The sequence below is a fragment of the Octopus bimaculoides genome, chromosome 10 (genome assembly GCF_001194135.2).
Source record: "Octopus bimaculoides isolate UCB-OBI-ISO-001 chromosome 10, ASM119413v2, whole genome shotgun sequence".
NCBI classification, from domain to species: domain Eukaryota; kingdom Metazoa; phylum Mollusca; class Cephalopoda; order Octopoda; family Octopodidae; genus Octopus; species Octopus bimaculoides.
In genome coordinates, this window is record NC_068990.1 from 93,409,357 (window position 1) to 93,423,109 (window position 13,753).

Consider the following 13,753-nt stretch of genomic DNA (forward strand, 5'->3'; position numbering starts at 1 on the left):
TCTCTTCCTCCTGAATCATTAACTGTATGATCTCCTTAACTCTTTAGCATTTAAACTGGCCAGATCTGGCCTCTCACACCTACCCTGCAATGTCATTGACACATCATCAAAATCTCAAAGCTACAGGATAATAATCCATGATTAATTCAAAGCAATGTGAATAAAGAAGCATTACATTGGACAGAATAATCTGAACGCTGTAGAGTTAAAAGCTAATCAACCAGGAACACTCCCTCGTCTATCAGTCGGCCCTTGTCCAAGGCTTGATGACAAAATAAGAAGACACATATATGTGTACACACACAACTGGCTTCTTTCAGTTTCCATCTAGCAAATCCGTTCGCAAGGCTTTGCTAATTCTTAAAACTTGGCAGAAACATGAATTGAGATTTGTTACTGAATCAGGATGAAAGCTACAAACAAAATGGATGTCTTTCCCCAAAGTTTTCTCCATGTAAATGATTAATCTCAAACTAGATGTGGATCCTGTACTTCAGCTCAACTGTGGATGCTGAGAACATATTCTGTAGAATAAACGACACAAGTTTGATGATAATTACATCATTTAAATTAATGAGTTTGATGAACTGTGGACAGTGTGGCGTCAAACCTGATTTTCTTATAACTTGTGTTACTGACTCTACAGTCTGCACCACCAGTTTAACAACAATAACAATTATAAATAATGAGTTGATTAATGAAAGATATAGTTAATCAAATCAATACTCTATCTCAATTAATTTACTTCATTTGTAGGAAAGAAAGACAAAGTTAACAGTGAAACTAGTTGACCTTAAAACCATAGAGTAGTGAACTGGATACAGTTAATTGTTTAACAAGCAATAATTAATTAACACTAATAATTCTCACATAAAATCAATCAAATCAGAGAAACACAGGTCAACATGAGAGTCTCTTATGGTCAGTTAATCTGCTCGAAAGAGCAGACAAACTTATTTCACATTATACCTTACACTTTTCAAGAAAGATAATGTGGTTTAACTGAAAAAGACAGAGTGGTCAAAGTTGGATTGTCTTTGCACATTTGTCTATTTTATCAGGGTTGACCTAGAGTAAAACAACAACAACAAATGAAAGGAATCTGGCTGTCATTTAGCCCAAGGTCAGTTTGATTGAGCAAACCTATACAAAAAACCAAAGGTGTTCCAGCCATGATCATCCTGTCTTTTTCAGGCAGCAACTACGACTACATTATTCAATGTGTCTACATTTACCCAAGACTCTAGGGTGTATCTGTCAATTTAGCTAATGTTTTGTGTTAACTTTCTTCAGCTGAAGAATTATAAAACAGCAATCATCTTAATCCCCCTCACAAGGCTTTGGTCAACCTGGAGCAATAGTAGAAAGCACTTACCCAAGGTGCCACGCAGTGGGACTGAACCTGAAACCATGTGGTCGGGAAGCAAGCTTCTCAATCACACAGCCACACTTGTTTGTGCCCAACAATATTTTAAACGAATAGAAGTGTTTGTTTAGTTGTAAACAACAGAATGACCTTCTTAAATTGGATTTGAATATATTTTCAGAAAGAAGAGTTAGAGTAATTAAATGAGAATACACACCACTTTGCTAGACAAAATATGAATAATAATAATAATAATAATAATAATAATAATAATGATATATGACTTAAACAGTAGCATTAGTTACAAGGGTTTGAACTTATTTTAAAGTTAGGAGTTACTAACACAATGTGACAACTGAATCACATGTGGAACATAGCTTATTTAATATTCTAAAGAATTGCAAGAATTTTTCCATTAAGGTACCATTATCTTTGAAGAAGCAAAGATATTTTTCACAATTTAGTTTCTGAATACAGAAACAAAAAAAAAAAGCTGAATGAAATGAAAGCCAATAAACTTCAGGAGGTGGAGGGGCTTGGGGGGGGTAGTCTTGAGCATTTGGACTCATAAGGACTATAAACCCCATTTTCATGGTGGATAGAGACGAAAGTCAGAAGATTCCCTGAAATGAGATAGCAGCCTATTGTAGAGTTCAAGGCCAGCAATTTCTAGAAGAAGGGCAAGGTGATTACATTGACCTAAGTACTTCATTGGTACTTCATTTTATTGACACCAAAAGGAACAAAGTTGACCTCAACCAAATTTGAACTCCGAAAGGAAATAACCAGAAGACAAACCAGAAAGCATTTCGTCCGAAATGCTAATGATTCTAATGATTCTACTGGCTCATAGTCTACAGAACGGTAAACATTGGCACCGAAATAGAAACTGGTTCATAAGAATAATAAAGTAAAATGATGGAGGTTTGTATTTAGGGAGGAGAGAAATAACGTCAGTTATCAAGAGTCATAAAGTGGATTATGTCAGTGAGAAATCACCATGGTTACGCTGTTCTACCAGTAAATAGCTCTACTAACAACAAAAGTACAATCATTAGTTTTGGTGAGAATCAACTTTGAATGGCCTCAATATTTACAGAATTGTACTTTAGATGGAAAAGAAACTAGAAACTGAGGTAGGATGTTGGGATGGAATGGAGTGGTGTTGTATATGAGTGCTGGCATATAAGAATGTGTGTGTGAGTGTGTGTGTTTGAATGCAGTGTTTAGTGTAGAGTGTTAATGAGGTGCAGAGCGTGATGTTGGTGTGGTGGGCTGCTTTGGAGTGGAGTGCTGCATCAGTGTACAATTTGGTGTGAAGTGTACTTTTGTTACAGAGAATGGTGCTGAAGTGGACTGCAGTGTTAATGTTGAGTGTGGAATTGGTGCAGATTAGAATGTTAGTGTAGAGTTGGTGGGGGGAGGTATGGGTAATGGTAAACAGAATATATTTCTTTCTTTTTCTTCAGAAACTGAAAATGAATCAACTTGAAGAAGTTTATTGTTCAAGCTAATAAAATGTCTGAAAATAAGAGACTGACAAAACAAAAAATGGAGATAAAAGATTCATTTATTTGAGAGAAGAGAACGTGTTCTGCACGTGAGAGAATAGCAGAGAAAATCCTATCAGGAGAGAATTATTAGGGATTATTACGATCAAAGTGTTTGATTATATAAAGGAAACATCTGAGCAGCAGATAATCTCAACACAGCTTACAGCAAACAATTACATGAATCTCACAGAAACAGATTATTCTAGTCCAGAGATTAACAGAGATTAATTCAATATGAAAGTGGAATTACCTCATGAGAATGTACAGAACAAAAAAAAAACCTTTTTTGTTCTTATTTTTTGTTTTATTTATAAATGTTTTTATTTTTTGTTGACGGTGGGGAGAACTGTTTATAAATATTTATATAATTAGGAGAAATATTACTAGCTTTTAGCATTTTAGGACAGTAGGGCAAAGGTCAGCCAATACTACAAGAGCGTTAAAGGTCACATTTATAGTGAGCTTCTGATAATCATCAACGCTGCCCCACCACACACCAATGATTTCTTTCTTTCTAACATTTAGCTGCCAGTGTATTAATTTCTTTTGTGCAACGGTCGTACATGTGCATACATGTAGAACTGAGAAAGAATGTCGCCCATCCCTTCGTTCCTTGTCATACACATGATCCTCTCTCGTGTCTTTGATCATCATCTACTTTTCTTTCTCCATTCCTGTGTAAAGTAAGCAATTTCTAATAAACACACATGACCACACCTTTCCGAGTCGGGGGGGGGGGGGGTTGATTCAATCAGCCGCACAAGTCAACAGGTATTTTATCTCATCACTCCAAGAATGATAAATAACAAAGTTGACTTTTGTGAGATTCATGTTGAGGACATAAAGAGTTTTAAATACAGCAAAGATGTGTGTGTGTGTGTGTGTGTGTGTGTGTGTGTGTGTTCTCAATGAACTTACAAGTGTGGGTTGGGCAGGTCTCAAACACTATAATTTACCATACATCTAAATATACGCAGGCCTGGTTTAATGAGTTTTCTGTTCTCTGTTTATCTCTCTCAAAATAAAGTACTTTTCACCATCAACTTACATCATTCTCTCATATATATATATATATATATATATATATATATGTATGTATATACACACATATATATATCTCCAACACATTTACTCTGTCTACATCAACCTATATCTTTTGATACACATCTACTAACTTAAACCTGTTCTTATTAGCAGCATGGCACATCCAGTGGACCAGACTGAGTTTAGTTCTCTGCAAGTCATGTGCATGCACTGACCATTCATAGCCCTAACCCTAACCCTAACCTACATATCATAAAGGGCCCACAAGACACAGCACATACTTCACAACCACAAACCACACATAATGTTGTCCACGTTCCACTACCCTACCCCCATCCCACATCTCCTACACACCACATGTAGTCCTCTCCATGTTTCACTACCCTACCCCCACCCTGCATCTCGTGTCAAGCTGAAACTCTCATTTAAATTTCACATCAATATAACAAAATGTTAAAAAAAAAATGTTGACACTGGACAAACTGGACAAACCATGTATGTAAGGCAGTCAGTCGGTGGGGCAATTATTGAGTGTGAATGTAGTAAAACAAGTTTTAGATTAAAGTTGTGCATCATTATATAATAATACAAGGTCTACCAATAAATCTCTCCCACCACTACCTATACATTAACAGTAAACTTCTGTAGTAGATTTAGATCATATTGACTATAAAATCTCATCTTTTCATAGCAATCCATATGAGACCACCCTTGATTTTGTGGTATAAATCTCCTGCTTCAAAGTGATCTAATTAAAAACCTTGCACCAAAATTTAATGTTAATTCCAAAGACTAGATTAATAATGCCAAAGTTTTGTTACCTGCTGCCTTCTTCATTTTTTTAAAAAATTAATTAAAATATCCAAGGATCAACCTATGATCAAGAAGACCTGTAATTAGAAACACCTTAGCCACAGCCATTAACTCCTATACAAATTTTTCTTGGACTATATCCTGTAATGTGTGCTTCCTTTTTATAATATGCAAGGTTGTGATCTGAAGGAACATTGACTGCTATTTCTAACAGTCTATGCGACTACATAGAGGTAGTCTTGGTACATTCATTATTTGTTGCTCCAGTTTCCCTCTCAACTGGCTGTGATGAGGAACAGGTCCAGTCACACTTCAGATTCAGATCCAACTTCATGCATGGCAATTATTATTATTTGCACACAGCCTAGAAACCCATACCCAAGCACGGTCACCCTTTGCTCTAACAAGACTTCGACACTAAAGCTGTAGCAGTAATTATCAAACACTGGTGCACCAGGGATTTTGGCACAAGTCCAGCAATTTTAGGGGAAGGGATAAATTAATTGCATCAACCCCCAGTGCTCAACTTGGTACTTATTTTAATGACCCCAAAAAGAAAAAAAGGCAAAGTCAACCTGGGCAGCATTTGAACTCAGAACATCAAGAGTCAGAAGAAATGCTGCTAAGCACTTTGGCCAACATGTTAATGATTCAGCCAGCTTGCCACCTTCAAGCCTTCCAGACTGACAATGAAGGAGTGGAGGCCAGGGCTGGGAGATCTTGCAGGCATTCATTTCAATTTGGTTTAGTTGTAAACAGGCACCAAGAGGAAGTACACTCTGCATAGCTGTAAATAAGTACCACATGATGGTATAAACTACAGAGCTGTGAATGGGTACCATAAGGAGGTATAATCCACATGGCAGGAAATAGATGCTACATGAAGTAGCTGTACACAGTATAAGTGAATGTTTTGTTAGTTCGCAAAGTTTGGTTCAAACAACATTATGATGACACTCCAAGACTGACTGAGGTGGAATCCAGAGAGAGAAGAGTTTCTCAGCATCTAGAAATCTGGGATAAACTCCAACCCACCTTTATACAGCATAGCAAAATACGTGTGCACACACGAGCAAACAGAATGTGTAAAAAGAAAAAAGTGAATGGTAACGAGTAAATGAATGAGCCATTAATGTAGAGAGACAAGAATGCATAGATTATTGAAACCGTTGGTTTTGTGCCACAAGAACTGTGACGTTCACAGCAGGGAAACAGGGTAAGGAGATGGTTGTGGGGTATGAAGAGTGATGGAAATAGTGACGGTGAGTTGGGGACTGTGGCAGGTTTACCTTAGGTATGAGTATATACAGGTGTGTGTGTGTGTGTGAGAGAGGCAGTGTTCATGTAGGGAGAAATATAATTTGTGAAACAGAGACTGTACTTGTATGACAGTGATGTATGTGTTTGTGGAAGAGACTCTGTCTGTCTGTCTGTGTGTGTGTGTGTGTGTACACACACATAATAAATAGTTGTAACTGTGAATGATGGAAATGGATGTTAGGAACTAAGGGTTATGCTAAGGTCCATGAAGATAGGATGGAGAATGAACTGAAAAGGGAATAGTGTCCTCACTGCGTACCTCCACCCATCCCCATTACTGGAGAGAGAGAGATCTTTGTATATATGTGAAAGGCTGCGTGAGAGAGAAAAACTCCATCGATCCCAGTGAGAGAGACTAGAGTTATATTCACAGTAGATGCAGTAACATCCAAGCGAACACAAAGAAGTTTCATGTCCATTATGGTTATTTTGTAATGTTTGGGATGATGCTACAAACATCGAGGAAGAGACGGAGTAGATGTGATCGACCAGTGCTCGACTTCAGCTAAATTTAAACTTCGGTAGTAACAATTCTGGACAGAAAATAGTGGAATTGGAAAAGAAGATTTTGGTGTCTTTTCAGATTCTGTGTTCAAATCTTGTCAAAGTTGACAATGCCGTACCTCCTCTGGGGTCGGTCGGTTCAGTGCATGGTCTCCACAAGCATAATCGCTAAGCAACCAAATCTTCCTCAAAATCACTGATGGTTTTGATAAAGTATAATACATTAGAAAAGATTGATTGATTACAGCCAGAACACTTTTGATCATAGGTTTAGTCTGTCAGGACTGACCGGGGGTTAAACGGTATATTATGGTCTTGTGACAATGTAAGAAGAAAAATCAATAACGATTTCTTAACGGCAGGTAAAAATGAGATTTGGTGACATACAACCACAATAATTACATTATAACCAAAGCATGATTCTACTCCATCTAGAATACACGTTGATATTGATGTTTCTAACATTAAAGACACAGCTATCTTCAAAAATGTGTAAAGATCAATAACATCTGAAATCTATTCCCTGGAAGGCAGGGATTATTGAGAACGGCTGAAAGAGATGAACACCAATGTTATGCCAGTCTGTATCTAGGAACTTGCAAAACCTGGCACCAAACAAAACAAAGATTTTCATAATGCCAAGAGAAGAAGAACATCTTTCCAATGTACACCAGTTGCTCAAATGAAGCACAGACACTGGGAGAGAATTCGTCCCAAATCACGGGTTGAAAACTCCTAACGTATTGTCAAAAGAAGGCAAATTTTGACAAATACCTATGAACAATTCCAAATTGAAAACGAATTCCTTGTTACAGATGGTAAAGGATACGAGTTAAGTTCAAGCCTTGGAACATTCTAAAAACCATTAGAAATTCTTACAGACACAAAGGCAAAAAAATTGTTATGTCAAGGACATTAGCGACGTCAATGAAATTGAATCAACTGGTTACAACCGAGTTGAAAAACTTTGCACAATAATTTCTCTTCATAAAAACATTGAGGAAAGAGTGTTGGGAGGGAAGAGAATGCGATCATTTACGTGAAACTCGTTATTAAACCCTTCAACTTGGATAAAGCATAAACGTTCATTTTGTGTGCTAACCTCAACCATCCTGTCTGTTTCAATGAGGCCAGTGCCTGCTTAGCCTATCCATAAGGTTTTACATAATGTACAGGTGAGACGAATGAAACTGTAGAAGCCCCAGGTTAATCCTGATTGAGCAAACTTATGAACGCAAGCTTTCAGGCGTGACCATCCTATAGTTTTAGGAATACATCTCTTATTTAAGATTCTAGAGTGTGATTCAAGATTTTGGCTGCTTTTTCTAGCAGGTCATTGGTTGGAAGAGACACAGGTGAAATATAAGGCTGAGCACTTTCGCCCTCAAATTCTTCTACTATAAGAAGAAGAAGAAGTGTATCAATCGATTAAGGAATACCATGAGAGTGCTTGCTAGAGAAAATCTTAACTTTAAGTACATCGATATTGTAATAAAATCAACCGTCAGAACTGCTGAAAGAGTTGCCTTGCTCGTTATAATGGCAGAAACAATGAGACTGGGGACAAGCAAAGGAGGAGAGTTGTTGCAGAGAGACACTATTCGAGATAAACACTTAAATCTAGTCTGTATTGTCAACAGACAATAAAAGAGACAGCAAAAGAGCATCGAGAACTAAGGAAGAGGTCTTAGACTGTTCTCGACACCTGTATCTTCCTATTCCTTCTGGCCTTTGAACAAAAAAATACTCCGATATTAATTAACAAAATATATACAGCCGTGATGCACAAATTTCATACACACACAGATATATATATATATATACATACACATGTGTGTGTGTGTGTGTGTGTGTGTATATATATACGTGCATGTGCAAGTTGACGGTGACTTCGCAGTTTCGGTTCAGTTTCCTTAGATTTATAGGAAGCGACGAAAGCAGCAGAACCGAAACTTGGAAATCACTGTCAATCGATCCTATGTAAAAACAAAACTAGATATCATACTTCATTCAGTTAAATATACTGAGCGATGATCCTTCAGTTAATGCTGTTCGATTTAAATATAAACCATAGACATAAGGTATAACACTGTATACGTGATACAGTTGTGAATTTCATTTTGTTTACTTCCTACTTAGAAACGATGGGACTACCTTATGTTGTAGAGGCACACTGTTACATATATATACACACGTGTGTACGTATATATTTATATATAACTGCATTGTCTTAAATGGACTTAAAAAATCCACAATATTAGACGTGTAATGAGAAAGAGGGGGGGGTATAAGAATAAATGTAACAGAAAAATTTTATGGAGATATTATTACATTATGAAGAATAAGATCTTTAAAAAAAATCTGCACAGAAATGGTTAATATAAAACAAAATAGTGAATATAATCATTAGTAAATTTAAAAAAAAACAAAAAAACAATGACAATTGATTAAGAAAATGAAAAAGAAATAGTGATGATCATGTGTGGGTTTGAGATGAGACTTGGTAAGTGGCAGACATAAATGTGGAAAGAAAGAAGGAATAATAATAGATTAGATGGAGTGGAACAAACCTCTTCGACTGACAGTGGCATACATATTCTGTATTCTTTAATGTACATTGTCTTATTATTATTATTATTATTATTATTATTATTATTTCTTGTGTTCTCCAATTACTTTGACTGGACTTTGGCAGAGCGGGCTTGAAGAAGAGTTTCACTATGAATATAGAGGCGATATTAATGAATATTTATCTGTTTGTTGTTCACTACAAGTTAGTAATTTAAACAATAAGCTGGAAGGAGACGATGAAACTGGCCGCGATGTAAGCTGTTGTATATTTAAGATGTGAATGGAAATTGGTGGTCAACACTTTGAACAGCCGGTCGAGTGAAAGGTCAGTGTTTGGTGGTTCCCAGGTAAACAGTGTGTGCAGATGCACTGTCGTTGGTGCACTGCAAGACAACGACTGAAGCCAGTAAGTTGTTGGAGCAACATCTTTCAGTAAGCCATGTGCTTGCCGTGATTCCAGCACCGCCTCCAGCGACTCCCTTCTTTTTCTACTCCGTCTCTTCCTCACACACCTTCCTCACTTCTCTCAACTCTTCCTATCACCATCTCTCCCACCTTCACCAATTAACACATTCAGGTGATGTTCACCGTGAAACCTACTTTACTACTTACCCTCACTCCTCACCTCTTTCTTCTACCCCCCCTCTCTCTCTCACTTAAGCTACTTACTTGTCATTCTTTCTATCTCTCTCTCTTTCTCTCGCTAAGCTACTTATTTTTCTCTCTACCTTTTCCATTCTACTACCCCTCTCTCTCTCTCTTTCAGGCCTCCTAATAACCCCTCATTCTCTCACTAATCTATTTTTTGTCTACTGCTCCCTCTCTCTCTCTCTCTCTTTGCAGCCTCCGCTGTTTATCCACCTCTCTCTCTCTCTCATCGATATTCCCAGGTTTCACATCCTGTTGCATTCTATCGATCAGTTTCCTATAACATTCGAGCGATGCAATTGAGACAGGGAGGTGTTGGATTACATACACACTTCACAGTGTTTAGATTTCGTTCTCTTCTGTAATTGACTTTTTCTCGTATCCTCCCAGGTCCAACCAATAACGTAATTTACTTTTAAATTATTACAGATAAGCTATTGGTCGATTGAATTAACCCTTCCAATACTAGTTTCGTAGAAGTCAGAGAAAAAAAGTTGAACTCCACTCTGGCAGCATTTTTAATTGAGATAAAAAAAATTTCTTATTTATTTAAATACTGTTTAGATTCGCTGTCCATGGTACCTCTACTCGTAGTTGGGTAATGAATTAAGCGTTCTCCTGTATAAACATTAGCATTGCACCAGATCTAGGCATCTCACTGGCAGAGTGAATAAAACGTATTTGTTCCATCTCTGCGTTCGAATCGTGCCAAGGTCAACTGTGCCTTTCGACCCTTTCAGTACTAATCCAAGGCAGCGGATTAGGGAAATTGTAAAAATAAAAAAAATTAAAAAACGACATTGGACAAGATGCTTTGCAGTATTTGTTCTGTCTGGCTCTTTGCGTTCTGAGTTCGAATCCTGCCATGGCCAGTTGGGTGGTAGACTTGACTCACCGTCCAGTTTAGCACGACTGCCTGACACCTTTGGAGGCCTTTAACAGAGTCTATATGGGCCAGGTTGCCTCTTTTGAGGGTGTCTTCTCTCTCACTAGTCTTAAAGAATTTTTATCTTTTATTTATTCAAGTCACGAATAAATATGTATGTATGTATGTGCAGACTTGTATGTTTTATGTGTGTCTTCTCATGCATATAGTTGCATATCTAGACATGCTCATATATATATTTAAATGATACACTTCTGGAAACTTCTACAGATTTTAACAGTTCCAGTGATGGCTTGGATTTGTAGTCTTCGAATTAGCTTTCTCCTTTCTGGTTTTGAGAAGCTTAATTTCTCAAGATTGGTATTTAGGCAGTGTATTACATATCCCAGTGACTCAATAATTACAGGGTGTATGTATGTATGTATGTATGTACATCATATGTTTGTATATATTTATATATATATATATATATGTATTTATACATATGTATATACATCTATCCATCCATACATATAACTAAATAGATTGATAGATATGTATACAATGTATGCATATACATAAATGCACCCCCCACACACATACATATATCCATATATATATATATATATATATATATATATATATATATATATATATATATATATATATATGGATATATGTATATATATATATATACGTGGGGTGTGTGCATGTATATATATGTATTGTAAATGTGTGTGTGTGTGTAATGTTATTCTCATCTAAACTCAAGTTTGAGATTAACATCTAAACAAAACACAACTCACTGACTGCTCTCCCATATCTATTGCTTGCCGGCTGATCTACTGATTACAACACACTAACTTCACTATATTTTTTCCTTTTTCTCTAGCGATCAGGAGTAAACACAGACTGAATTTTTATAAATTTATGGATAAACATTGAAAACAAAGTGTTTCTGTGCAAATACACAAAGCCAGTGTGTATGCCTCTGCAGATGTGTATATATAAAGTGAAACCCTAATGCATTTATACATTAGCTTTTGTATATCAACTTAAAAGATGTTGGTAAGAACATGAATATGCTTATAAAATCAAAATGGAAAGAAAATAAAAAAAGACCTGTGCTGCACCCATGGCTGTTGGAAACATCTTTTTACCCTCAGAATAGTTGAAGCATTGAATAAACTGCCCAGGGCAGTTGTCTGTTGTCAGGACACTAATGCATCCTTCAACAATTCCATTTTTTCCCTTCAATTTACCAAAACTACACCTGACTTGCCTAGTTAGGGTTTCACTTTATATATATACATATCTACAGAGACATACACAGATATGTATGGGTCAGACAGAATTTTTCAAGGCAGATTTTCTATGACTGGATGCCCTTCCTGTCACCAACCCTCACTCATTTCTACTCTGCAAAGTAATATTTCCCCATGCCTAGACCTATCTCCATGGAAGACTAGAAATGAAGGACATTGCTTTTATGATGTTGGTGCTATGTAAAGACATGGGGACGGACACACAGACACACACATATGCATGCACATGACAGGCTTCTTTCAGTTTCCACCTACCAGGATTATTGTAGAAGTTACTTACCCAAAGTGGAACAGAGTGGAATTGAACCCCAAATTATGTTGTTGGAAAGCAAAGTTCTTAACCACATAACTACACCTGCAGTTGATCTTCAAGAGCATTTTGTCCGCTTGTTGGACCAAGTTGTAGTCATTTGATGGTTTGGCACCAACCCCAGCAGCATCTGACACCATTATATTATTCTCCCTCTGTACTCTTGATAAAACAACCTTCAGCATTATTACTTCAACTCACTGATTGACATGATATTTCTACTGTTCTATTGTTGGGCAAGTCTCTTAACTCATCTCAGCCTCAAGTGGAAGAGAAACATAACAATAAACAGTGATAAATATTTTATGTTCAGATAAAAACCATCAGTTTTTCTAATATCCCCCCACTCTCCCTTCCCTATACCCCAGTTTTTTTTTTGTTTCTTTTTTTTTTGTATCACTTAATCAAAAATTCATTTATCTTGTACAAACATAACGAGTGTTCGATTTATTAACCTTTCCTAATCAGAAATTTTTATCTTTTAGTGATTCTTTGCATTCACTTCAAAAGGGTCGATAGCCGTCCACACTTCAGAGCCCCTTGGGAGGGCTCTGGCCCAGCACAGCAAGCGAACAGAGAATGGTTCAATAATGCAGGGTGACTCATAAGGAAGGGCTACTTTTAAAGTAACCAAGTAATGAGGACTGGATCGAACACATTTATTAGGAAATCTTATAAATAAACAAAAGGTGTCCTAGCACCATGAGATGCCCAGTATTTCCATTTACTCAGCTACTTACAGTGGTAAAGTATTCCTCCTCATGGTACCTATTTACAAATAGGTTGAGTGAGGGTTCGGTAGCATTCTTGAAGATCATGATGTAGACCTGTTAACAACACAAGAATATCATAGGCCACCAGTTCTCTACCCAAACTAGTTCTAATAATGGTTTCAAATTTTAGCACAAGGCCAGCAATTTTAAGGGAGGGAGAAAGTCCCTTACATCAACCCCAGTACTCATCTGGTCCTTATTTTACTGACCCTAGAAGGATAAAAGTCGACCTCAATGATATTCGAACTGAGAATATATTTCTTTATTGCCCACAGAGGGGACAAACGAGGACAGACAAAGGGATTAAGTCGATTACATCAATCCCAGCACGTAACTGGTACTTATTTAATCGACCCAAAAAAGGATGAAAGGCAAAGTCAACTTCGGCGGACAAAATACCACTGAGCGTTTCACCCAGCGTGCTAACGTTTCTGCCAGACCAAACTGAGAATATAAAGAACTGGAATGGAGGCTGCTGAACCTTTTGCCGGACTTGTTAACCATTCTGCCAATGCCATTCCTTCAAACCAGTCGTAATGGTAGAGAGAACAGAAGGTGAGGCAGTTAATATTGATAGAAACATTGTTTTTATCTTAGACAAACCCTATCGTTTCAAGTAGAAATTGTATTGAGACTGGAGTAGACACATTAAATAATCAAC

At 37.0% G+C, this 13,753-nt stretch overlaps 1 protein-coding gene across 1 annotated transcript in view; it reads right to left on the reverse strand.

The window, feature by feature from the left end:
• LOC106876575 (cytoplasmic phosphatidylinositol transfer protein 1) overlaps window positions 1-9,793 on the reverse strand; it is a 39,867-nt gene extending 30,074 nt beyond the window's left edge. Inside the window, exon 1 of the mRNA XM_052971379.1 lies at window positions 9,171-9,793. Within this exon, the coding sequence (XP_052827339.1) occupies window positions 9,171-9,218 (48 nt within the window). The 5' untranslated portion in view covers window positions 9,219-9,793. The remainder of the gene's footprint in view (window positions 1-9,170) is intronic.
• Between the last annotated feature and the right edge of the window lie 3,960 nt (window positions 9,794-13,753).